Genomic DNA, 23,698 nt, shown 5'->3' with positions numbered 1-23,698 from the left:
ACAACAGTCTGACCAGTACAAGCTTTCAGCTCTTATTTGAATACCACTTTACAGACTTTTATTTACAAGATCCAGCGTTCAGTTGTATAAATACTGAATATTTAAGCTTTAAATATTTGTGTTCTTCAGAAGGGTTTGTCAATACTGTTTTTGATTTGCTATGCCAGCTTGTCAGTTTCATTCTTTCTTCCTTCCCCAAAGACTGTTTCAAAGACTTACTAGAAGCTATACAGAATATGAAGGTTTATTTCAAAAGAATACATTTGCAAGAATACACATAAATGCACTCAATGTAACAGTACCTTCTGCAAAAATAGGTTACATAATACCCAGTAATGAAAGAACAATCTTATTTCTCTACAAATTAGAAAGCAGAGAGAAATAGCCTGGACAACCTTCAAAATGGAGGTTATAGCTGTGTATGTTGTGAGAAGTAGCAACTTTAAAGCATGACACCACAGAGCTAATGTTGGTAAATCAGACTAGCACACAGCTGCAACCCATTCTTTTGTACAGGATTAACAAATATTTTGGTTCCAATTTGTCTTTATACAGCTCTAGTGCCTCAGGGAAAATGCTTATCAAAGATACACAAAAACTATCCAAAATTACAACGTAACTATTAAAATGCCTCCAAAATTGAGAGGAAAGTAAGCATGTTAAATTAAAAAAATTTAATCAGGACTTCTGGACAAGATTTCCTGTTTTTAATCAGAGAAAGTTTACAAGAAATTTCAATAAGTTATCTTGAAACCAAGCAGCTGTAGGTCTTAGAATCGTCGTGGAGGTCCACCTTTAAATGGCTTAAATCCTGAGCCACTTCCCCTCTGCATGGAATTCCCTGTGATCTGTACAACTCTATTTATTGGTGATGAGTTACTGGAAATAAAGGTGTTAAAGAAGTGTTATCAAAAGCATCTACACTCTTGGCGCACAGATAAGAACACTGATACTTCTCATATCACTCAACCATTAAATCTCAAAAGAATCTTGAAGCCATTCAAGACAAGAGGCTTTACAGGAAGCTACTGACTTTGCAACTGAACAGCACTAGCAGTACAAGAACAGTGGAGCCAAGTGCTGGCACAAAAAGATGGATTGCATGTTGCGCAGCAGCAAGCCCTCCATGGGAGGTAATGCTGATTACACTGAGGCTACTGCCCTTGTGAAGTAGAACATGCACTTTGGGAGCTCAGTGGGGAAGTCGGAGGAAGGAACAATTTTTGTACCTTGTGTGTGGAGACATCATGCCACTTCCTCCACGGCCATCTCCCATTCTCCTTGCATCATGATACCCGCTTCCTTGAGAACTAGGTCCATGCCATTCTTTCCTTGGTCCAGCGTCACGACTGTGCCGTTCAACAACGTGTCTGTCTTCATTGTAGTGCTAGCAAGAAAGAGTAATTTTCAGAATGAAAGACCTACTTCATCATCAATGTGAAGTGAGCTTTTCAAGGAAGTTAACCCAGCAAGTCTCCAGTAATGCTATTTCAAAATCCAGTAGTTTAAGCTTTCAATCCACAAGCAGCTAAACCATTCTTAAAATAAGCCTTGTTATTTTAAAATAACTCTACAGATCAAAATGGAACTATTTTGCAGTAATAAGTGTGCAAAGGGTGAAGTCCGATGAGCTTGTAATTTACTCCCAGTTCTAACCCAATCACATAATAACTAAGCATGTTCCATCTATCTGCAGAAAGAGAAATGTTAAATGCTTCACGAGGGAGTAGCGTGGAATGTTGAGGCTGTCAGCTTTGGTGAAAAAGCATTCTGTATGATTTGTCTCTAAGTAGCACACTGAAAGTAACATGCAGTGCAAGATTAGAAACTGAAAAACAGTATGATAACACATTATGAAAAGCCTAATCAGCAACTTATTCACACGCTGCTCTGCCCCACCTGAAAGACACTACACCTAAGAACTGTGTATGTTTTCTACAGACTTTTTAGCTTAATTAAAGAAAAAAGCATCACAAACGCTATTTAATAGGAAACAAGCAACTTTAAACTAGTCATAATGCTTGTTATGATTTAGGTGATGCTATGTGGTCAGCTCATTTTTCCAGCATGATTTTGTACTTTCCAGTTTCTCCCTGTCTCATGCATAAACACAAGGAAAGAATTACTTACTTGTCCTCCACCACCTCGTTCTCCCATCACTCCTCGTTCTCCTTCCCTGCTTCCATACCCAGAAGCACTGCTTCGGCCCCCAGGAGGTGCACCTCTGACATGTCCAGACACTTCTCTTCCTGATCGATCTGGCCTCTCACCTCTGTAAAAGTTGCTTTTATCAAAATTCTGGTTTCAGTATAATATAATGTAACAGATACCAAAACATAACAGACTTCTAAGAATGCTTTTTGAGTTCTCCATATTGCTAGCAACTTGCAGTTGGCTTCTTGGAAACATTCTTTTAAATCTACATGGCTCGCTAAATAATTAAAAGTTTGCATGCATTTGCTTATATCAGCATTCTCACATAAAAAGCCTCCTTCCTATATATTGCTATGCATAATTAAGAATAGACTGCTAGGCGTCAGCATAGAGTTTCTGGACGTTTAGCATACGTGACAAAGTAATCATTAAATTTTTCCTACTGTTTTGGAAAGGGACTTTGCCACTCTTTAGGAAGGAACCTATTCTCTCTTTACCCCCCAGTTCTTGAGGCATGATAGATTTTACAAGAATCAGTACTGTCACTGGTTGTATGTCCAGCAAGTTTACCTGCCATCCCGTTTGTCTGTGCTTATGCTTCCCTCGTTCTTCCAATTCGTTTGCCTAGGTGGATTTGAACCAGTCTCTCTTGGATGTCGACCATGTGGTATTTCAGGTCTGTCATGAATTATCACTGTTCTTCTTTCATCTCTGTCTCCTCGCACTTCCCGTCTGTCTGTATCTCGAAGTTCACCTCTTGGCGGTGGTGGCTCATTTCTTCTGGAGTCACTGAAATTCTTCGGGTATCTCTCAAACCCTGGTTCTTCTCTTCGTGCTGTTGGGCGAGTCTTTTTTGCTTCACCTTGATTTACAAATCGTTCTCGCCTAGGTTGTTAAAGCAGGAAAAAGTCATTTGCTTGTCTTCCATTCTTCCCATTTCTCCTTAAATATAAGCTCAGAGGTTAGGAGATACTATTCATATAATCATATTTAAAAATACTATTCATCTTTTTACATGGTATACATTGCAAGGGTCCTTACACACTGAATTATATTTATTTTTACAGTTGTCATTTTGAGCTTGAGTTCTTAAATCCACCTTAACATTTTTCAGGGATTTATCTGCGTGTAGTTTGGCAGCTACAATACTGAAGCTATTGTAGGGTCTCCTTTTTATCTTCCTGGTATGAAGCACAGGGAATGCTAGATTTATTGAGTCAGCTGGAGAGTACTCGTTCGCAGCATTCAAGTCCAGCAGCCACAATTACATGGTCTTAATGTTCTAATGGTTACTGGAGGTGTTCAGTGGAAACATGGAGTTGGGCCTGGAATAAGTAACTACTGCACAGCCGCGTGGACTGTAACCGACACGATTTGTGCACGTCATTAAGTCAGGTGCTTTTAGCCTTGCTTCTTAAGGATAGAAACTAATCAAGCAGGACAGATCTAATTCATTGGAAATCATTTGTGACAAGATGTGAAAGAAGAGTAATTGCAAAATTTCTTTTGAAACATGATCAAAAGACCACCATGCAGCTAATTTAATATCTCCAGAGAAAAACAGTTAAGATTTTACGGTACGAGTGGCCAGTCCTGAAGTCATTTCTAGACAATGCTACAATTCTACTGCTGCACAATGACATCTTCAACTATTCTAAATGTAAAGATGTTGGCAGACCAATACCTGCTGCCCCATCATCTTAACTTACCTATCAAAAGAAGATGATGGAACAGAACCTTCTGGATATCGTCCCCGTTCTCTGTGATCAAAATCATTAAATCTGTTCGGTTGGCTTCTGTAATCTGAACCATGACTAAAACGTGCATCTGTATCAAGAGCCATCTTCTTACTCTCATTCCAGTAAGGATCATCTCTCCTTTAAGAGAAACAAATGAACCATCATCAGTTACATGTATCCAAATCATGGCTTAATGTACAGAAAATAGTTTCAATTATGCATCAGTCATCTGCTTTAAAGACAGGCATTTGTACCCTTGGAAATCCTCTAAATTCTAGATTAAAAAAAATAAAAATCAAAACAGCTTTCTCAGGAAAGAACCATGTGGAAAGTGTCGCCCCTTGCTCATTAGAAACACTCAGGTGCAGAGCTCACGATGAGAAAGCAAGACACTGTTACTTGATGAGGGGAATAAAGACAGCTTCATTTTCATGTACTTCAGTGTTCTGCTGTTGTCTCTACCATGAGTCCTTACAGTTGCCCTCCACTGTACCTCTTACGTCAACTTTATGGCTAAGGTCTCAGTCCTATTTTTTCAATTACAGAAACTGCCTTTGAGCTTTGATTCAGGCAGCTCAAATAGCCAGTGACACAAGTCATCAGCTGCAACAAAAATGAAAAGCCATCACGCTGACTCCCTGAACCATTAATTTATCAGTTAAGTAAATTCTTAATGAATTAGAATCTAGAAATTTCAGCCATTAAGGCAGAAGAACAGCTTTTCTCAGCAAATGCATGCAATTATACTACATTCTTTTGGTACAGTATTCCATCCCATTCACCAATGGGATGCTTCTGTGTCAAAGCCCTCTCATACAGATACCACGTTTCATACTTGACATATGCTAATGTCAGAAACAAATACCAGAAATTCAATTCTTCTGTGAAGACTTGTTTCAGGTACAACCACATTTTCAAGTCACAAACAGCTACCCGCTCTAAGGACTCTAAAACAATGGTTTCAGAATTCGATTACCTGTGGTCTACATCACGTGGACGTTTCAAAGCGTTTCTCTTCTCCTGTTCGTAACGAAGTTGTTGTTGTTGTCGACGAAGTTCCTCCCTTTCACGAGCAATACGCTCTGCTTCTTTTCGGCGTTCCTACCATGAAAGGAATGAGTAAATAAACGCATCAGACACAAGAGCTCTAATTAGAGATACCTGTGAAACACTCAGTAAGTTTACAGAACTAGTATCTGACAGTTTTCTACTAAAGGTTGTCTGATATAATTCATCCTTGGATAGCATCCAAGATTCAAGAGCATAAAGGAGTATTTCTCTGAAGAACAGACAATGCATCTGTTAGGTATAAAAATCTCCAGGTGCTTCCTCATGTTACTAATGTGTTCACTGCCCAGAAATACAGCTCATTAAGTTTGCTAGACCATTGTTCCCTAGGAAAAAGCCAATAAAATTACTTAAGACTAACTCGCAGAGGCAGTGTCGTCTACTGAACTTCAGTATTAGTGTTTCTGACAGATACGTACAGCTACTGCATCAAGAACTTGCCATTAAATTACAAGTCAAACAAGGTAAAGACTGCTGCTGCTGTTTTACAACTTTGCTGATTTGTTGTTGGGGTGGTTCTTTTGAGGCCTGAGTGGAAGGCTGAAGAGAAATTCATAGCAAGTGCAAACTGGGTTACAGTCTTTATTGATACTGCATTACAGTCTGAACTACTATACCTGTTCAATACGAACACGCTCTCGTTCCAAACGCTCTCGTTCCATCCTTTCCCTCTCTAGCTTTTGCCTTTCTATTTCTAATCGTTCCCTTTCTCTCTGCAAGCATTCTTCTCGTTCATGCATTATTCGTATACGTTCTCTCTCCCGACGTTCCCTCTCAGCAATTTCTCTTCTCCTGGAGAAAGAAAATAAAAACAACAAAAAGAGATAGCAGAAACTAAATTGAAAGAAGTTTCTCATCCAAAACTAACATCACCTTAGGCACAGACATTCATCAGCTATATGTGAGAGCACTACTGCTGACAGAAGCTCTGGTATTAGAAGCCTACTCCTTTTAGCCCTAAGTAGCTGAACTGTATTGTACAGAACCACTTAAATGTTTTAGTATCTGTTGTCTGCTTAAGTCAAGAATTACCATTCTGATTTTTTTCGCACTGGATTCATACTGCTGTATTGTTATCTGGCAGGTAACAACAGTAGCCTAGAAAATAATACCATTTTGATCTTAGAAAGACTTGCTGTTTCAGCTGTTGCCCGCTTCAAACTAACAAAAATTTAATTACTGCTTTCTGTCCAAAAATAAGACAGAAAAACATGACAGTTCTGACTTGCACAGATGAGGTATTCATGGTTGTTTTCTTCATCCTCACCTCCTACAGAACAGCTTACAGGAAGCAGGAAAGGCATTTTCTCCTATATGATCTACGCTTGCTGGGAATTCCTTTGTTTGGGGAAATCCAGCTAAAAACACAAGTCACATAAGTATTCTCTGCAAGCTTTTTGCCACATTAAATGAGCAGAATAAGAGAAACTAGCCATTTAGTCTTTTTACGTACAGAGACAAATTAGTATTATGCTTGCTTTGTCATTTAGGCATCTCATAGTTCTCTAAAAGTTACTATTTTTGGCCACATCTCCTATTCAACTTCTCATCTTTTCAAAAAGCAAACTTGCATGCAGTCGTACCCCCTCCAACAAGCACTAAGCTATGCGCATACACATATGGCTTTTAAAATATTAAACAAGAAACTTTGAGTCATCTTATTTGTATAAGGGTACTGTTAGGTACAATCCCAGACTTTAACATCTGAGTAAAAGGCTTGACAGAATACATTCTAATTAGATTTCCAAATATAGTATCTGATCAATTAATGTGTAAAATAGCCTTTAGCAAAAAGTTGAATTACTACCTTCGGAGTTCAACAGCTCGTCGTATTCTTTCCAATCGAACCATGTGTTCTCGCAATCTCTGTTCCTTCATCTTTTCAAAAGGCAAGATATCCTTTCTACCCCTGTATTCCCTGAATTTCACTTTATCTTGGATAATACGCTCTTTGTTCCTCAATATCTGTGGCTATAGATAGAGATTACAATGGTTATTTCAGAAGTCTCATTTACTTAGGGAGATTTCTGGATGCTACGTTCAGTTACCATTAACTACTGAGCTATCCCACAGCATACAAAGCTACTATCTAAGCTTAGTAGTTTGTGATGCTTCACAGACTCATCAGAAAAAAAAGTGATATCAACTGTAAGGTAGCATCAAATCATATAAGGATTCCATTAAATTGATAGATACTTACTTTCTCAAACCTTCCCCTTCTCACTGTCCTAGAGTGGCCTTGGTCTCCTTTTGTTTGGTCTAGTACTACAATGTGACCTGGGCTTTTACCACCTAGGGAAGGGGGATGAAAAAAAAAAAAAGGAAGGGTGATTTAAAAACAAACACAGTCTTCATTTGCCTATTACACATATTCATTGACTTAAGAGATTCAGAATTGTCACCAAAGTGCTACTGGTAGGAGAAGCATGCCAGCACACTTCTGTAGTTTAGTACTAGTACGGTAAATGGAAGCTTTCACATTGGCTCTGAAGTAATAGATATTACTGGATTGTGAAGATGAACCAGCGGTTAATTGTTTTTCTTCCACGAAAAGCAAGAGCATGCCCCCAAAACAAGTCAGACACAGATTCACAAGGAGGAAACATGGCTATATTGCATACTTATTCTTTTCTTTTCTTCAGTTTTTTTAGTGGATTCTTGATTAGGGCCACTTGCTCCATTATCACTCTTCTCATCTTTACCTTCTGTTTTCTTGGCTTCTTTACTTTCTTTTTTTTCAGATTTCTCAGATTTCTTTTCTTCTTTTTTGGTTGATGGAGTTCTTGTTAGGAGAGAAACACAAAAACATAATGAGGAAATTCCACTTAAAGGATTTTCACAACTTTAGAAGACAGGTGAAAGTTCTTACTTGCTGGTTTTATCACTCGATGCCGTTTTCTTATCTCCTGTGCTTCTCCCTGAACCAGATTTCTCATCGCTTTCCTTCTTCAGCTCCTTTTTGGAAGGATCGCCTTTCACCTACATTTTTTCCAAAAGCCAATATGTTAATACAGATTCTTGTCTAAGACCGTCTGTTTGGGGAAACTTGTCATCTTATTAAACCTACTTTCTCAACAGAAATTTGTTGGCCATGCAGCTCTGTCCGATGAAGGTGGGCGATACATCTAGCCACTTCTGTACTAGAAGACATTGTTACTATGCCGTAACATTTTGCCCCTGGACTTCGTGCATTTGTGACCACCTTTGCACCAAGTACCTACATAAACAGGTGAAAATTAGGTTTTTAGAAATACATTTCTAGTGAGGAACAGATGATAAGCCAGTTGTGTTTTTACCCTAGTACATATGGAACAAAAAAAAAAAGCCCACCCCATTAGAAGGAATGACGCTACAAGTTCTGTAAAGCAAACAATCGCGCCCTTTCAAAAACTTTATCCCAACTTTCAAATCATGGCAAATTAAAGCCAGTTTTGACCAGTAACAACCTCATGCACTTTTTTTTTTTGAGAACCACCGTCAAAATTCATGCTGATCTGAAATTGATGTTTCATCTCTAATGGATAAATATACATAAGAAAAGTCAACCGCTGCCAATTAATCACAGGAAGGTATAATAAATTACTGCATTATGTTGCTTAAGGCAGGAAGTTCTTCAACTACCAAATGTGTCAACTAAGCAGGTTTGGTAACAGCTCTTAGACACCTGCCTCTTGAGAAAGCATTAAGTCTTGTGTTGCAGCTCCTTCTTAGAATTTCAGTAACTGTAGGAGCAAGTCTTATTGATTGACCTAAGTAATAATGCATTCACTTAATCTTTTTAGCAGCCTGCAATGCTGCAGTCACTTAGTCATTACATTTTTCCCCATTTATTTAAAGAGGATATGGAAGCACATACAGGTGCTGAACATCTTCCAAGCAAAAACAGGCAGAGAATTGGAAATTTTAACAAAATAGACAAAATTGGAAATTTTAACAAAATTATGTTTCAGTACTCATAAAGGCATTAAATAAAACTGCCTCCTTATTGTAAAAATCAGACAACCAATAATCAGATTCACAGAATTCCCATGCTAAACCAAAATCCAGGAAAACAGGCTTAGTTTAAGCAGCCTGTAACAAACTTCATGAGAAGAGTCCCAAAAAGAGCTGACATTAGCTGTCGTATTATTTTTAACTTATTTTTCCCCATTCAGAAGCCCTCAGAACACTTTTTTTTTTTTAAAAAAGTCTCTCAATCTTAAACACAGTTGCTGCAGAAGAACTTAGCCATCGCTATTCAATTAAAAAAAAACTCTCAAGGTTCAAAGCCAGTCCTGACCTCAATATTAGTACCATTTTTATCTTACCTCAAAAGGAAAACAACTTTCTTATTAAGTTATGGGTCTTTCTGTAAGTACAAATTCTTGCTTAAGGTGCTGAATGTATTGTTGTTTTGTGGTTGTTTTTTTTTTTAATTATATGGGTTAGACATTTCATCTCAGATTTGCGTTTAAATCAAGTAATACACAATTTCTTTATTTGAATAGAGTAGGGGTGTCATGGATCTCAGCTGGGACAGAGCTGATTATGATTCTATGTTTTGGCTTTAGGAGAATAACAATGGTGATAACACACTGGTTTCTAGTTGTTGCTGAGCAGTGCTGTACAGAGCCAAGGCCATTTCAGTTTCTCAGATCCTGCCAGTGAGAGGGGCTGAGGGAGCACAAGGAGTTGGGAGCGGACAGAACCAGGAGAGCTGACTTAAACTGGCCAAAGGAGTCCTCCATACTGTATGACATCATGTAGAAAAAGCTTGAAAACAGCGGGGAGATGCCACAGCCTGGGGAGTGGCTGGGCATCAGTTGGCAGGTGATAAGCATATGCATTGTGCATCGCTTCTTTTGTATCTATAGTAATAACTATCACCTTTTTGCCCCACCCTTTCCTTTTTTCTCTCTTAGTAAGTAGTTTTTATCTCAACCCGCAAGTTCTACTTTGTTGGTTTTTTTTTTGTTTTTGTTTTTTTGTTTTTCCCCTGATCCTCTCCCACTGGGAGTGGAGAGAGAGAGCAAACCACGGTGTGGTGCTCAGCTGCCCGCCAGGTTAAACCACAACAAGGCGTTAGGGGGAAGAGACACACATAACACACAGTATCACACCACATGAAATACCTTTCCATATTTGCCAAAGAGATTTTTCAAGTCAGCAGCTTTTGTGTTGGAAGAGAGTCCGCTAACCCACAGGTTCCTAGTTGAACTTCCACTGCTACCACTAACACTGCTTCCACTTCCTGAAACAAGTTTTGCAAAACAGCCAACAAAATTAAGGAAACAAAGACATAATGAATATTGAACTAAACTCACTTGACAAGAGAAACTTAGCCTGTTACCTTTAAGTAACTGTTTATCCGGTTACCTTTCTTGAAAAGACTTCTATATAAAGAAAATATACGCCATAAGATTTCATTCATTTACCCCCGCAATGAGACCAACAGCTTGGCTTACTTGACAGAGCTAGGAAATCATACAGCACTCTGTTTAAGGCATGCTTTACTCCTTATTTTAAGTAAATTAAGCTTCAATTTTCGGTTCTTATTGAGTACTACCATCTAGAAATGCACCCAACATTTGTTTTTCATTAGTACGTCTTTACACTGATCAAATGACCAAAGCAGTGACAGAAAGGTTAACAGAGGAGGCAGTTAATCCTCAACATAACTTATTTTTCCTAGCCTCCAGAATGTGTCTTGTTTCCACAAACTCCTGCTGTCTACCCTCCATCCAGAGAAGCTTTTTAATACACTGCTGGATGTAGCTTACCAAATTTATTTAGCACATATAAAGGAAAATACTAAGGACAAGAAGGACAATCCATAAGAAAAAAAACAAACATGTTTTAGCCATTATTGTAACAAATTAGAACTAAGAGCTCAAGAGTCACGCACAAATCTCCAACATCTCTTGTATTATTTTATTCAGCTTCTTATTTGCTGTTAAGTGTATGAACTGCTTCTGAGTATGTTACAGCGTAGCCGGTCATCCAGGCTAGACACACACGGGAGCTCCAGTTACACAGCTGGACAATCTGAGGCGTGCAGTTTTACAAGGCAGTTTAACCACCTTGAGAAACAGCTGGCTTTCCTTCTTCAATGCATCAAGATGAACTAAGAGCAAAAGGCCTCAGCTATCTTCACCGAGGATTATCTTGATAAACTGTGATATTCTAAGTTTATCATTAAATAGCTACTATCTTGGCTTTGTATATGTATTTTAAGATAGCCTTATGATAGTGACTATTATAGATGTTGTAAACGCTACGTGGAAACAGATTTCCTATTTCTTTAATTTAACCATAAATACAAAATTATCGTGAGCAGACAGGGATGAACAGAAGACTGAACTGTGTCTGTCACACAGATTTCTCCTAAAAACTTCACTGCTCACGTGAAGCTCCGTTCATCCATTGTGATATATGAGAGATTCTGCAATGAAGGTTTTTGGGAGAGAGCGAAAAGGCAAATGAAGGAGGCACATCAGCTTGTACGAATATATTTGCTCAGCTCTGAAGCATCTGTATAACTGTTGACATTAATGCACACCAGAGCTCCACTATGAGTTTTTCATAATACTAGGTTTTAGGTGACAGAAGGAAACACCGAAGTATACAAATAGCTTCCAACTTTACTGCACTGACAGCCACACGCACACTTTTCCTAGTCAGCATGTTAGCTGTTATACTGCAGCTGAAAGTTCACGTTATTTAAAACTGAGCAAGAATTAAAGTCTGAACAAATAATTTAACTGGTGTTATATTTCAGTAACTGCATGTGGTTTTTTGCGTTTTCTGTGCATATGTATAATCAATCCCTTGGGCTGATGTCAAGTTACAGTAGGCATATCTGAAAATTGCACCTTGTTATCAAAACAAACACCTGGGAGATGTTGAGTTTGCACACAATGGTATTTTCAAAAAGAAGAATATATTTCCATTGAGTCCCTAGAATAAGGATTTTTGATCTTATGAGGAATCTGACATGATAAATACACACGTACACACAGAGCTAATGACTACTGCACCTCTAGTACAATTTACTACAAACAAAGTTCAATCATATAAGCCATTTTAGTACATGGCAAGGAAGTTCTCAAATAGGAAGGCATTTACTTCAAGACAGCACTACTCTAACTTGTAATAGTTACCTTTATCATCCTTTGACGTTGTCTTGCTTTCTTTAGATTCCTTAGTAGAGCTAGAGAAGCAAATTAAAAATCAGAAGAAAATTGAAAATAAAGAATTTGCTAAGCCTTGCATTTTATACTAACAGACAAGTTAACATTTCAAAAAATAAAAAAAAATGGCTAGACTGTGTATTTGAACAAATGATTCCCTCATGGATTCTTGCACTGATTTTCCCCAGGATGCCTGAAGATCTAGATTTTCTGACAACTCTATTCAGTGGATATATGGCAATCTTCTCCAGATTTCAGGACGGGGACTTGACTTCATTTTGTGTTCTTAGAACTGATAGCTGTTCATTACCATCATCACAAGGACATTTAAAAAACTCGTCAAATTGGAAAAAAAAAATAAATAAATGCTGACAATTCGACAATGCAATCAGTAGGACATAGTGTCTATACGAAGATCTTGAATTTTAAAAAGTAACTTATGGCGGTCAAAAAAATCTATAGGCAGGAGCATAGGACACTAATTACAAGATTCTTGCTGCTACCCCCTTAATGTAGAGTGATCTTATTGAATGCTGGCACTCAGTATCGTAAAGAACTGACATAGAAAAACAAACCTCTTTGCTTGACCAGAGGCCCCAGTAGACGAGGGACCTTTCTTCAAAGTATCCTTTTCTTTGTCTCCAGATTCTGCTTTCTTTGAACCTTCTCTGGCTTCCTTCTTGACAGGATCACCCTTCACGCAGTCTTCCTTCTTACCATCTTTATGGTTCTCTGTCATCTCATAGTCCTTGCTTTCCTTCTCCAGGCTCTGTGAAATGGTATCCTGCCCATCCTTTGGCTTACTTGCTTCAGAATCTGTAATTTTCACATTTTTACCTGTTTCTAGGAGGTCATCACCATCAAAATCCAGAGTGATGGCATCTTCAGCCTGGATTGTAACCGATATGTTATCATCCTCAGCTTCTTTCACAGACGTGTTAGCTTCCATCTCTTCGTGTGCCGTGTGATCAGCCTCAGCTAGGCTTTCTTCTGAAGGAAGAGGTTTAGATACTTCTTGTGTACCATCACCAGAACCTGCTTTATCTAAGAGGATTTAACAGGAATAAATATGGCAAAACAAGAAGTTTAAACAATTTCATATGCATATGCTAGAATAGGACCTAGAAAATACAAAGCCAGTTATTAGCACTGATGGAAGGTTAGGAAAAAACACAAGGTGTATTAACACAAATATAAATCCTTTACCCAGGATCACTTATTCTTCATGGCAAAACACATTTTCTAGAGACAAATACCAAAACATTAGGAGTCAGAATATGGTTCCATCCTGGAGATACCCGTTCTTCATAAGAAGTATCCATTTTCCAGTTTAGGATTTAGCATGTCATAAGAAAGTAGTTGCCTTGGATGCTCACAGTTTGGTTTAATCCATCTTTCAGTCTTCCTGGTTCTGAGACTTCGAACCTTCCCAAATCCAACAGTATTACAGTCTTGGAGAATTTCAGTCAGTCTTCGTTGGTGACCTTTGGCTTTTCCTTTCCAAGCTGTTGTTTGGCAGTCAAGTTAACTGTACAAGGCTGCTGCAGAAAATAGAGGAGCGAGCTTTAATCCAGAGTTCGTAGACAAATGGTTCTCAGTCTTCATCCACTGGACAGATTTTCCATCTCAGTCCCACACCGGCACCTCCAGCGGTGTTCTTCGGTTTGCACTGGAGAGAGATTTCAGCTGTAGGTCCCTCGTAAACAAGGAGTCTGAAGTTTTATCCTGTAACTTCAGCGTTTATCCATCTTGTGTAACGTGATGTTCCATGTCCTTTTCTAGTCCACAGTATGCAGAATCCTTAAGACTTCTGTCCAGAAAGTCAGTTTGCCCAAATGCATCGTATTCCTTCTATAGTTTCACTAATGAGTACAGCTTTAAAAAAAAGGTAGCCACTCCACAGGTTTCCAACACTTGTTTTACCATTCTATATACAACTGGTATTTCCAAGTGACAGCAAGTCAAGCATATGATGGTCCACACATTTTTGGGTGCTCAAGTTCAGTGTAAGGGAGTATCATTTCAACTCAATTAAACATCAGTTACTGCAGTGCAAGTTGGAAGCATTTGCATCAAGACTTACCGTATACTAGAATCAGAGTCCTTGAACACTATGGTTGCTTTTGTGTGTTTTTTGTTTGTTTTAAGATTTAAGGTATTACAACTACATTCTACATCCACCACAGTAACTGATAAGTACTGTAATCAACTCTTAAAAGTAAAATAACTCTTAAGAGTGAGATAAACCCACTGACTGCAATGATTCCAGGTGCTGAGCTTAATAAGGAAACAACTGATACTTAGTACTGGAGACAAGACTAAGATTAGTAAAGAGACCAAATATTACAAGAGAGAATCGCCTGGTCTTGCCAGGCTAAAGACCTCTGAACTCTATTAAACTTCAAACATACCTTTCTCATTTTCCTCATCTTCGCCATCCTGCAAGAAAAGGAAGTCAAGACTAAATGTCTTCTATTTTAGAACTTAAGGTAGAACAGTTCATATTTTCCATCAAACTTCGATCACGTGAAGGCAAATTAAAGAACTGAAAAACTACTTCCAAAGAAAACATGATACAGGAACTAAGACTGTTCCTTCCTTGTCAAGTCACTGAAAATTTGTAGCAAAGTTCACTAGTATCTGTCTGCAACACTTGTGATTGGCTGCAACATCTAACCGTGCCCTGTCGTGCTAAAGCCTTCAGAATGGATGGATGTGACACTTCTAAGCACTACTTTCAGTGAAACGTAAGCACTCCATCACTGGCTCTGAAAGCCTATTAGAAGGAAGCCTACCTCGTTTCAGACTTCTCATTAAGTATTTCAAGGTGAAACATGAGAAGTAAATTCTTGTCAAAATCTAACACCACTAACCAGGCATGGTGTATGAGATGTCCCTTTTTGAGATGGCAGTTCCATATAACTCAGAGTGCATTTCTGAGCTTAAAGATGTTACAAATGTTAGCATTATACAATCAAAACAAAACAATAACATTCCCTAAAGACAAATTTCAAACAGAAGTTCTATGCCTAACAGCTGTTTATGCTATGTATATACTACGTTACCATTTGTCGTACCCCTCAGCAGCATCTTTAAGACAGTTTAGAAAGCATTCCTTGCTAAGTTTATGCACTGAATAGCCCCAGATTATATATGGGAGCTTGCACTTATATGTGATACCTTATTTGGAAGTCACAATTATTTGCTCTATTAAAAAAAGTAAATAAATAAAAGCTCCCTATAATGTAGCACAATGAAGGTGAAAGTAAACAGTACCTGACCCTAACATGCAATCTGGAACAAAAAGCAGTCTAAAATGATCTTTTCAAAATTAGCTGATGTGCAAATCAATTAAAAATTACTTGAAACTCACATGGCCACTTGGAAAAGTGTAATCCTCTATGTCTTGACCTTCATTTTCCTACGAAAACATAAAAGGAACTTACTCAGCAAGCTGTTTGTTTTAAGACGCTTAAAAAAAAACAAGCAGAGTTGAGAGATTTAGCTAAAATGTTTTGAGTTAACTGAATCAATACACATTTGCAAAGTGAGAACTTTTCATGACTTTCACCTTCAATCAAGTTCAGTGTTCAGATTAATTACGTCATTACTAGTAACAGGAAAAAGGACCACCCGGGAAGTCAGTTTTGGACTATGGAACAATTTCATCAACTAATACCACATTTATTTCAGGAGTATTCAGATACAACCCAAGAAAAAAACAGAAAGAAAAAGATTTCCAAATTATCTTTTAGAGATAAGAAAGCAAGACAAAGTGGAAAAACTAGTTCTGACTTCCCGTGAATTCATGTTGCTGATAACAATGCACTTAAATTACAGAGTACCTGATTTTCAGAATCCTTTTCTACATCTTCCGTAGTCTCTGCTGGCTCCACGCTGAGGTATCTTTTCTTTTCTGCAGATGGGAGTTCTTTAGAATTCAAGTTCTCATCTTCAACAGATTCTTTAAAGTCCTTCAATTCATCGTTTCCATCTTGATCGCTTGTATCTTGAGTCTCCAGTTCACTTTCCTGTTGATGTGAACAACAAATACGTGGCGTAACTATGGCTATTAGATATATTCTGAAAAAAAAAAAAACCAAACACCACCAAAATCATCACTAGAATCACTGTTTTTGCAAGGTTTCTTTTTTTGAACTAAAGCCAAACACTGAACTTAAATAAAAACTGGAATATTCTTCAATTTCTGAAAACAAAAAATACATACTTTTATTACCTTGACAAAGGAATCATCTTCAACTGAAGCATCACCAGCTGATTCATCAGCTTCCTGCTTTTTACCTGAAAAAACAGGACAGGTTAATGACAAAAGCTGCTAAGTAGAGCATGCTTTCTTTCAATACTGATAATGCATAGGGCATTAGTTTCTTATTCTCTGCGTGCTCTAGTTTATCTGAGCTGTTCACTACTATTTAACATTCCCAAAGTCAAGTGTTTTTTAAGATGAGGAGGAAAAAAAACTCAAATGGGTGAGTATGAACAATTAATGCTGTTTCATAAACAAGCAGTTACATCCAAGTTAGTGACTTTAATATCAACTCCTCTACTTTTAGTTACAATGAAATGTAAGAAAATATTAAAGTATACATATTATAGCATTACTGGAGCTAAAGTATACTTTGCAATTTAACATTTTGGAAAGACTCATCTTCATAGGAAAATCAGCATCACAGAACAACTCAGGTTAAAAAGATCGAACCTCTGACAATCATCTAAACCAGCCAACCTCCAGCTCCAAAGAGCACTAATTTCCAAGTTACAACTGTGTTGCTCAGGGTTTTGTCTAGCTACGGTTTTGATTATCTGCAAGCATGGAAGGTTCACAGCTTCTCAAAGCCACCTTTATTCAGAGCTTTTCAACATTACAGGGAATAATCAGCAGCACAAATGAGTAAGCTCAAGCATCTGGTTTACATAGGGCACATTTCATTGAAAAATTCCAGTACACACATGCTTTTTTCAACTAAAGGTGGCTCACTGAAGATGACAACTAGACAGATTCCCCTTTGGAACCCACTGCATTTCATAGAATCATAAAAGTTGGAAAAGACCACTAAGATCATCTAGTCCAACTGTCAACCCACCACCACCTTGCCCACTAAACCATGTCACTCAGTGCCACATCAACCTTCTTCTTGAAAATCTCCAGGAATGATGACTCCACCACCCACCTCCCTGGGCAGCCTTTGCCAATGCCTCGCCACTCTTTTCAAGAAGTAATTCTTCCTAATATCCAATCTGAACCTCCCCAGGTGCAACTTAAGGCCATTCCCTCTCATCCTATTGCCATTATCTGGGAGAAGAGGCTGACCCCACCTTACTACGACCTCCTTTAGGAGCTGTAGAGAGCAATAATAATCTCCCGCGAGCCTCCTCTTCTCCAGACCAACCCATCCCAGCTCCCTCAGCTGCTCCCCATAAGATCTGTGCTCCAGTCCCTTCACAGCTTCAGTGCCCTTCTCTGGAAACACGCAGAGCCTCAATGTCTTTCTTGTAGTGAGGGACCCAAAACTGAACACAGTACTTAAGATGAGACCTTGCCAGAGCTGCGTACAGAGGGACCATCACCTCCTGCTGGCTGCACTATCTCTGATACAAGCCAGGATGCCACTGGCCTTCTGGGCCACCCGGGCACACTGCTGGCTCACGTTCAGCCAGCTAACAGCTAACACCTCCAGACCCTTTTCTGCCACGCAGCTTCCCAGCCACTCTGCCCCAGCCTGCAGCAATGCCCAGGGTTATTGTGACCCAGCACTTGGTCTTGCTGAACATCATCCTGCTGGCCTCAGCCCAGAGACCCAGTTTATCCAGATTGCTGTGTAGGGCCTTCCTACCCTCAGGCAGATCAACACTTCCTCCCAGCTTGTTATCATCTGCAAATTTACTGAGGGTGCACTCAATCCCCTCATCCAGATCATCAATAGAGATATTAAACAGGGCCATCCCCAACACTGACCCCTAAGGAACACCAGTCGTGACCAGTCACCAGCTGGATTTAACTCCATGCACCACCATGCTCTGGGCCCAGCTCTCCACTCTGTTTTTTACCCTGTGAAGCATACCTGTCCAACCCACGGTTGCCAGCTTCAAACCCTTGGCAAAAACAAGACCAAAGAACAATAGATACAGAAATGTCCATACCAACATGCCCCTTTTAGAGTGTTCTGTCCAATTCATTCTACTGAATATGAGCCTGTGTTACAACTTTCAGCAGCTCAAGAAGAAAGCAGCTCATTTGGGAAGAAGCTTTGTTACCTTCTGCTGAAAATCTGTATCAATTCAAGATGCCAATGAGATGAGTTCTTTTCACTGGTTTCACTGAAAGGCAACACTGACAGCACGCATACACCACGTTGCGGTTTTCAGTTCAGAAATACACTAGTCTCCAGGAAAAGACACGTGGCAGCAGTTATGTTTATGATTACAAAACATGAGAAAGTTCCAATCTAAATGCATAAAGAGCACCAACACAATATTCCCTTTTTTTATTTGGAATGCAATAGATTTCAATAGATCTGTGAGATTTCAGAGGGAAAAAGAAAACAGCAGCACAGATATACCGAGGAAAGCTACCTTTCCACAGAAAGAGATGCGGACTGATACCAGAAAGGACAGCTTTTTACATGCTTCACAGTTGATGTCTGAAGAAAGAGTATCCCAAACTTTGTACTAATATTTCACCATACTACAATACGATCTATAGCTGTAGATAACCTCAACATAAGTAAAAAGCAGTGAGATGGCAAGGATTTCTTCACATGTTTGACTATTTTCTGCTTTAACCTTCTCATTTCAGTTCTTCAGTTTGTTAAACCTGCAAGTCCAAGTTCTTCCTGCATCCCATATCCACTTCACCATACACAGAGGTAGCCAAACGAGTACAGCTGATGCCAGACATTTAGCAACTAGCTAACATGTACAGTCTTGAGAACCATTTAAATTCATTTGTTTTGCCTGAGGAAATCTGGCAGGTTAACTTTATAGTGAACAAAAAAGAACTGACGCAGCTATCTCTACTACGTCCCACCATTCTGCAATGGCAGCTAGAGGTAGGAAGTTTACTTTCAGTGACAGTTCTGAGTTTCAGGTTACTCTGACCTGATCAGTTACTTATTCCACGGGACTGACGTTGGCATAGGTTTGTCAGTGACAGTGACTTGCTAAAAAGTAAAAATAAAAAACCAAACCTGCATCCATGAAAATTCAAAGCTTCTCTACGTTTATTCACCGCAGTCTGCAGAAAGGCCCACTTGGCTCTCATTTTCATACAACGAAAGTGAGACCGCAACAAACATCTTTCAGAAACTGACAAAGTTTGTGAACATGCTCAAGACCAGTATCGCTCAGAGGCAAAGAAGTGTGACTAGAAGGTATGTTAAGAACTACTGTCCCGACAGCTGAGCCTTCTGCAAACAGGCGCAGTGAGTCGCAACTCACACAGGCTGTCAACAAATTGAAACGTCTCATGTGTGCAGGTTATCCACGCAGTGGCTACTGAAAATGTCAGCGGTGTAAATAGTACTCACCGCAAATCTGGGTGCCTGAGCTAACAACACAAACAGTAATTTGCCTTGGTATGACGGCACTCCTTTATAAACCCTGCTCAATCACTTCTCTGGCAATGGATACACGCCATAAAATTGCAACAGACTATTCACATAGAGAATGGGTACCCTCTTTAGAACTAAGTAGAAGATTTAGAACATCTTTTAAAGTGTTGTTTTAACGTTATGCGGGTTTATTTTCTACCATTTACAAGTAGCTTAACTTTGCCCTACCCATTTGTGGCCCTCTACAAGAGGAACTGAGACTGAGTATCCAGAATTACCTAACAGTGTATTCTAGACAAGTCTTCAACATTTCAGCCTGTATCAATATTCCACATCAAGATTTTCTAATCGGCAGTGCTAGGAAAGAAGCCGCCTCGCTTCTTCCACAGACCTTAAGAGTTGCAGCAGAACTGGCTACAAAAGACATTCAGATCTAAAATTGATGGCCCCCTGACATAGCTGATTTCCATCCCCACCCCCAGGGAAACCTTCTTCCCTCCCATTCACCTCTGTCTGCCGAGAGAAAACTTACCCATTACTCCCACTCTCTCACCTTTTCTAAGGCTCTATTTTCTTTCTAACTCCAAGAAACATCCAATATTCCTCCTACTCTGCTTTGTACAGCAGTAGTAGTGTGAAAAAAAAATCCTGCTCAACTGGTAGTGTCATTCATTTTACTGCGAGGCAGCAATAAAATAATTAAAGTTAAAAACCCACTAGAACTAGTCTCAAGTTATTGGGAGGTGAAACATCAGCACAAGGCCTGGAGCAATCTGTGAGCAAAATCAGTAAAGGATGCAACACTACACACAGTGAAGAGTATATATAAGCCTAAGGAGGAACAAGATACTCCATTTCAAGAGGAAATTCAGTTGATAAGCATGCATCTCCTGCATGCCTTCCAAAGTTTCCCAGTGACATGGTGAGGGCATAGATTTTTCAAGCGCTAGATTTCCAGGTGCGGTGGGAAACCTCCTGGGTATCAACAATACATTTCAGCAAAAAAAGCAGCAGACAGAGAGCAGAGAAGATAACATCAAAATCAGCAGTTAAGACGAACAAGACATAGATGAAAACAAAGAACATAACTTTGGCAGAACACCTTTCTCTCCTGCTCAAAGGTACTGATCAGAAAGAATAGTTAATAGTAATCCAGTAAGATCCAGAAAGATTTTCCCTCGACGAATTAGTGATTTTTTTTTCCTTGTTCTTAATTTGGAAGATTAATGAAGCATAAACCTTTCTGTTTTGGCACAAAATACACTCATAAGACTTCTGTACTCCCAAAAGTAAAGAGAAACTTTTGAGTTTGCAAGAGCGAGCAGATAAGAACTTAATGAAGGTCATATTTTGCTATGAGTTGTACTGAGGCTGTACACGTGATACATGAGCCTTACAATTTAATTCCACAGAAAAGGTGGCAGCAAGCAGCCACTGAGGCCTTGGCTCAGGCAGCAGCAACACTAGCAGGCAAACTATCTTTATGGAAGCAAAACAGTACGACTACACAAGAAGCCAGTTCAAGAACGCTGTCAATCTAGTTTGGAGACCAGAAGGATAAAAAGCAGCAGATAAGAAAAGCATTCTCACAGCACATCTAACAGCCATTTAGGTCTCTACATTAAAAATTGCGGAAGCGTGTCCTTATTTAGCTTCCATGTTGTTTTCTGAAGCATTGGTTACCATCCTCAGAGTAAGGAGTAAAGTAACGCCACAGAAGACAATGAGACCATATTCTTATTTGCCTTCACTTTTCTAGCGTGCCAGAAGCACAGCTGGGATGTTACTCAAACTTTCTACAGAGACTTATTTTATTATTACATTGCCCTCCCACAGCACCAGACAGAAACAAGATTAACCATTTCCATCACAAATCCCAGCCTAAGGCAAGAGACAGTGGTATAAGATTGAGCGTTTCCAAAGCAGGTATCTATGAACATTCTTAGCATGTATGTTTAGTGAAGAACACTATGCGTATAACAGACATTTCCTTCCCCAGCGTTACTTGACAGGCTACAGACAGCCCCAGAAAATCAGAAAACAAGCAACCCTCCCAAAAACTCAAGCTCACAAAACATAACTTAAATAGCTACACATAAGTAAGCAGAGCCAAAAGAACCACTGCCAAATACATCAGTTCATAATTTAGATAACTATTTTTCACAACATAAGAACGAAACTCTCTTATTATGACATTTTAAATCACATTGAACATTCTGATTATATTCACCAATCTCTCAATTATAAACCTTGTTTTCAGTGACAAGCACGTTGATAAATCACACCACACAGCACTCTTCAGACTCTGACCCCTACCACATACTGCTCCACACTCACTACTACATTGGGCCAGGTACCTTCTCACAGCTGAGCAACCTGCTAGCTCACCCCTTGCTGTGGCATGGGCTCTCAGCCACTACACTGGCACCCACCCACACTCATTTTGCCTTGAACACTCTATGCTCAGGATCCCATTATACAGCACATCCCAAAAAATCTCACAGAACATCTACAGTCTTAACAAGCACAGCATAAGTCTCCAGGACCCACAGACTGCACAGCCACTACCTTATGACACATCAGCTAACCAACACGCCCCGTATTTACCCAGCACCGCCACACTTCGCAAGGCCTGATGCATTCCACATCCTCAGTGATAAGCAGATGTGTGACAATGGGAGACAGACTGAGCAGGCTGCAGGAAAAGGAAGCAAGCCGGTGCAACAGGTGGTGACGGGGGGAACAGAGATGATGAGGAGGGAAACACCTTGACTGGAAGCAAGTGAGGAAGGTGAGGCACCTTATGTACGGAACTCACAAACAGTAAAGCACGGGCACAACCGAGACCACGGTTCATTACTTCTTTCTTAAGATGATGCACGCAACAAAAATCTGTTTAAATCCATAATCTATATCAACAGGTTTTCACCTTTGCCTTTAGTTGGCTTCTTGGTGGGTGTGTCAGCTGAGACAGTTATTTCAATGTTATCCGGATCACCTCCCTCCTCTTCAATAGCCTGAATGAGACACAGAAGGACAGTTTTTAATTGGAGTTCAACTGGAAGACCGACACTGTCGCTTCAGGGTATCAGTGAGCCAAGCTATTAGATTTTCAACTCAACTACTTTTTATGAAACACTTTAGGTTAAACCTCCCACTGAAAGCTGGGGTAAGGGGAGGAAAGACTGACGATAGTGACAACAGTTTATTAAGCTGTTCTCACGACATTCCGAAGGACAGCTTATCGAGTATCGGCACGTTGCTCTCAGGAATCGCTACGCCGGGCCGCGAGTCAGCCGCGATGACATTAACGGCCAGGGAACAGCCAGCACCCAGCGAGCTGCAGTGCCCCGGGAAGGCCTCAAGGCCGCGGGCCGAGCCCCGCCTGACGGCCCCTGACCCGCGGCGCAGCGCCTCCGCTCCCCCGGCCGGGCAGGGCGTGCCGCGCAGGGTGCCGCCGCCGGGCGGGCAGGGCCGGGCAGGGCAGGGAGACCCTCAGCCCTCCGCCGGCAGCAGCGCGAGGAGCGGTCCCGCCTCCCTCACCGGGACCGCCACCGCAGCCGGGAGGGCCCCGCCCCCCTCACAGCGTCGCCCCCAGCCCGGGCCGTGCCGCTCAGCCGGGCCCGCGGCCTGCGCCGGGCTCTCACCTGCTTGAGCCGGGAGATGAGCACGGTCTTTACGCCAGTGACGTCCAGGTTGCGCCGCTTCAGCTCCGACTTGAGGTCGATGACGCGCAGGTCGCTGATCTTCTTGCTCTCCGTGGGGGGCGGCGCCGCGGCCGCCGGAGCGGTGGGTGCCCCGGGAGCCCCCGCGGCGGCAGGAGACGAGGCGGCGGCGGCCATCTTAGAGCGACTGAGCGCGGCAGCTGCACGCACAATGAAACCCCCCCGCCCTGCCGGGCCGCGCGGTACCCGGATGGAGGCCGCGGCCGACCTGAGGCGCGGCGCAGGCGCACTCCGGCTCACCTGGCCTGCGGACCTCCCCGCGAGAGGTTGGC

At 40.5% G+C, this 23,698-nt stretch overlaps 2 protein-coding genes across 9 annotated transcripts in view; one reads left to right on the top strand and one right to left on the bottom strand.

The window, feature by feature from the left end:
* SLTM (SAFB like transcription modulator) lies at positions 227 to 23,581 on the bottom strand. Of its 8 annotated transcripts, none has more exons than XM_021407747.1 (21): positions 23,349 to 23,581; positions 22,631 to 22,718; positions 16,359 to 16,432; positions 15,976 to 16,161; positions 15,504 to 15,551; positions 14,542 to 14,569; positions 12,706 to 13,174; positions 12,101 to 12,150; positions 10,073 to 10,191; positions 8,029 to 8,178; positions 7,831 to 7,940; positions 7,583 to 7,743; positions 7,162 to 7,253; positions 6,769 to 6,932; positions 5,579 to 5,753; positions 4,870 to 4,994; positions 3,864 to 4,031; positions 2,725 to 3,039; positions 2,131 to 2,284; positions 1,230 to 1,387; positions 227 to 879 (listed from the first exon to the last, which is right to left on the bottom strand). In XM_021407747.1, the coding sequence occupies exons 1-21, from the start codon at positions 23,541 to 23,543 to the stop codon at positions 771 to 773; spliced, it is 3,138 nt and encodes a 1,045-aa protein (XP_021263422.1). In that variant the 5' UTR covers positions 23,544 to 23,581; the 3' UTR covers positions 227 to 770. The 8 variants fall into 8 exon arrangements, with proteins under 8 accessions (XP_021263422.1, XP_021263424.1, XP_021263429.1 ...); XM_021407749.1 differs by having other exon boundaries at positions 2,131 to 2,272; XM_021407754.1 differs by having other exon boundaries at positions 7,664 to 7,743.
* The window catches only part of RNF111 (ring finger protein 111), a 53,337-nt gene continuing 53,206 nt past the window's right edge, over positions 23,568 to 23,698 (top strand). Inside the window, exon 1 of the mRNA XM_021407766.1 lies at positions 23,568 to 23,692. The gene's annotated coding sequence lies outside the window, so the exon portion shown is untranslated. The remainder of the gene's footprint in view (positions 23,693 to 23,698) is intronic.

The sequence above is a fragment of the Numida meleagris genome, chromosome 9 (assembly GCF_002078875.1).
Source record: "Numida meleagris isolate 19003 breed g44 Domestic line chromosome 9, NumMel1.0, whole genome shotgun sequence".
NCBI lineage: Eukaryota > Metazoa > Chordata > Aves > Galliformes > Numididae > Numida > Numida meleagris.
The sequence above is the reverse complement of the archived record's forward strand: the minus strand, read 5'-3'. Positions and strand labels throughout refer to the sequence as shown.

What these genes read in the sequence shown, in the direction of transcription:
- SLTM (XM_021407747.1), bottom strand. Translation starts at nt 23,543, where the DNA reads ATGGCCGCCGCCGCCTCGTCTCCTGCCGCCGCGGGGGCTCCCGGGGCA. An exon ending in CCTTTGTCAAGGTAATAAAA is followed by an intron (nt 16,162 to 16,358) that starts GTATGTATTTTT and finishes TCACATCAACAG; the next exon opens with GAAAGTGAACTGGAGACTCA. An exon ending in ACACTTTTCCAAGTGGCCAT is followed by an intron (nt 14,570 to 15,503) that starts GTGAGTTTCAAG and finishes CTTTTCTTGCAG; the next exon opens with GATGGCGAAGATGAGGAAAA.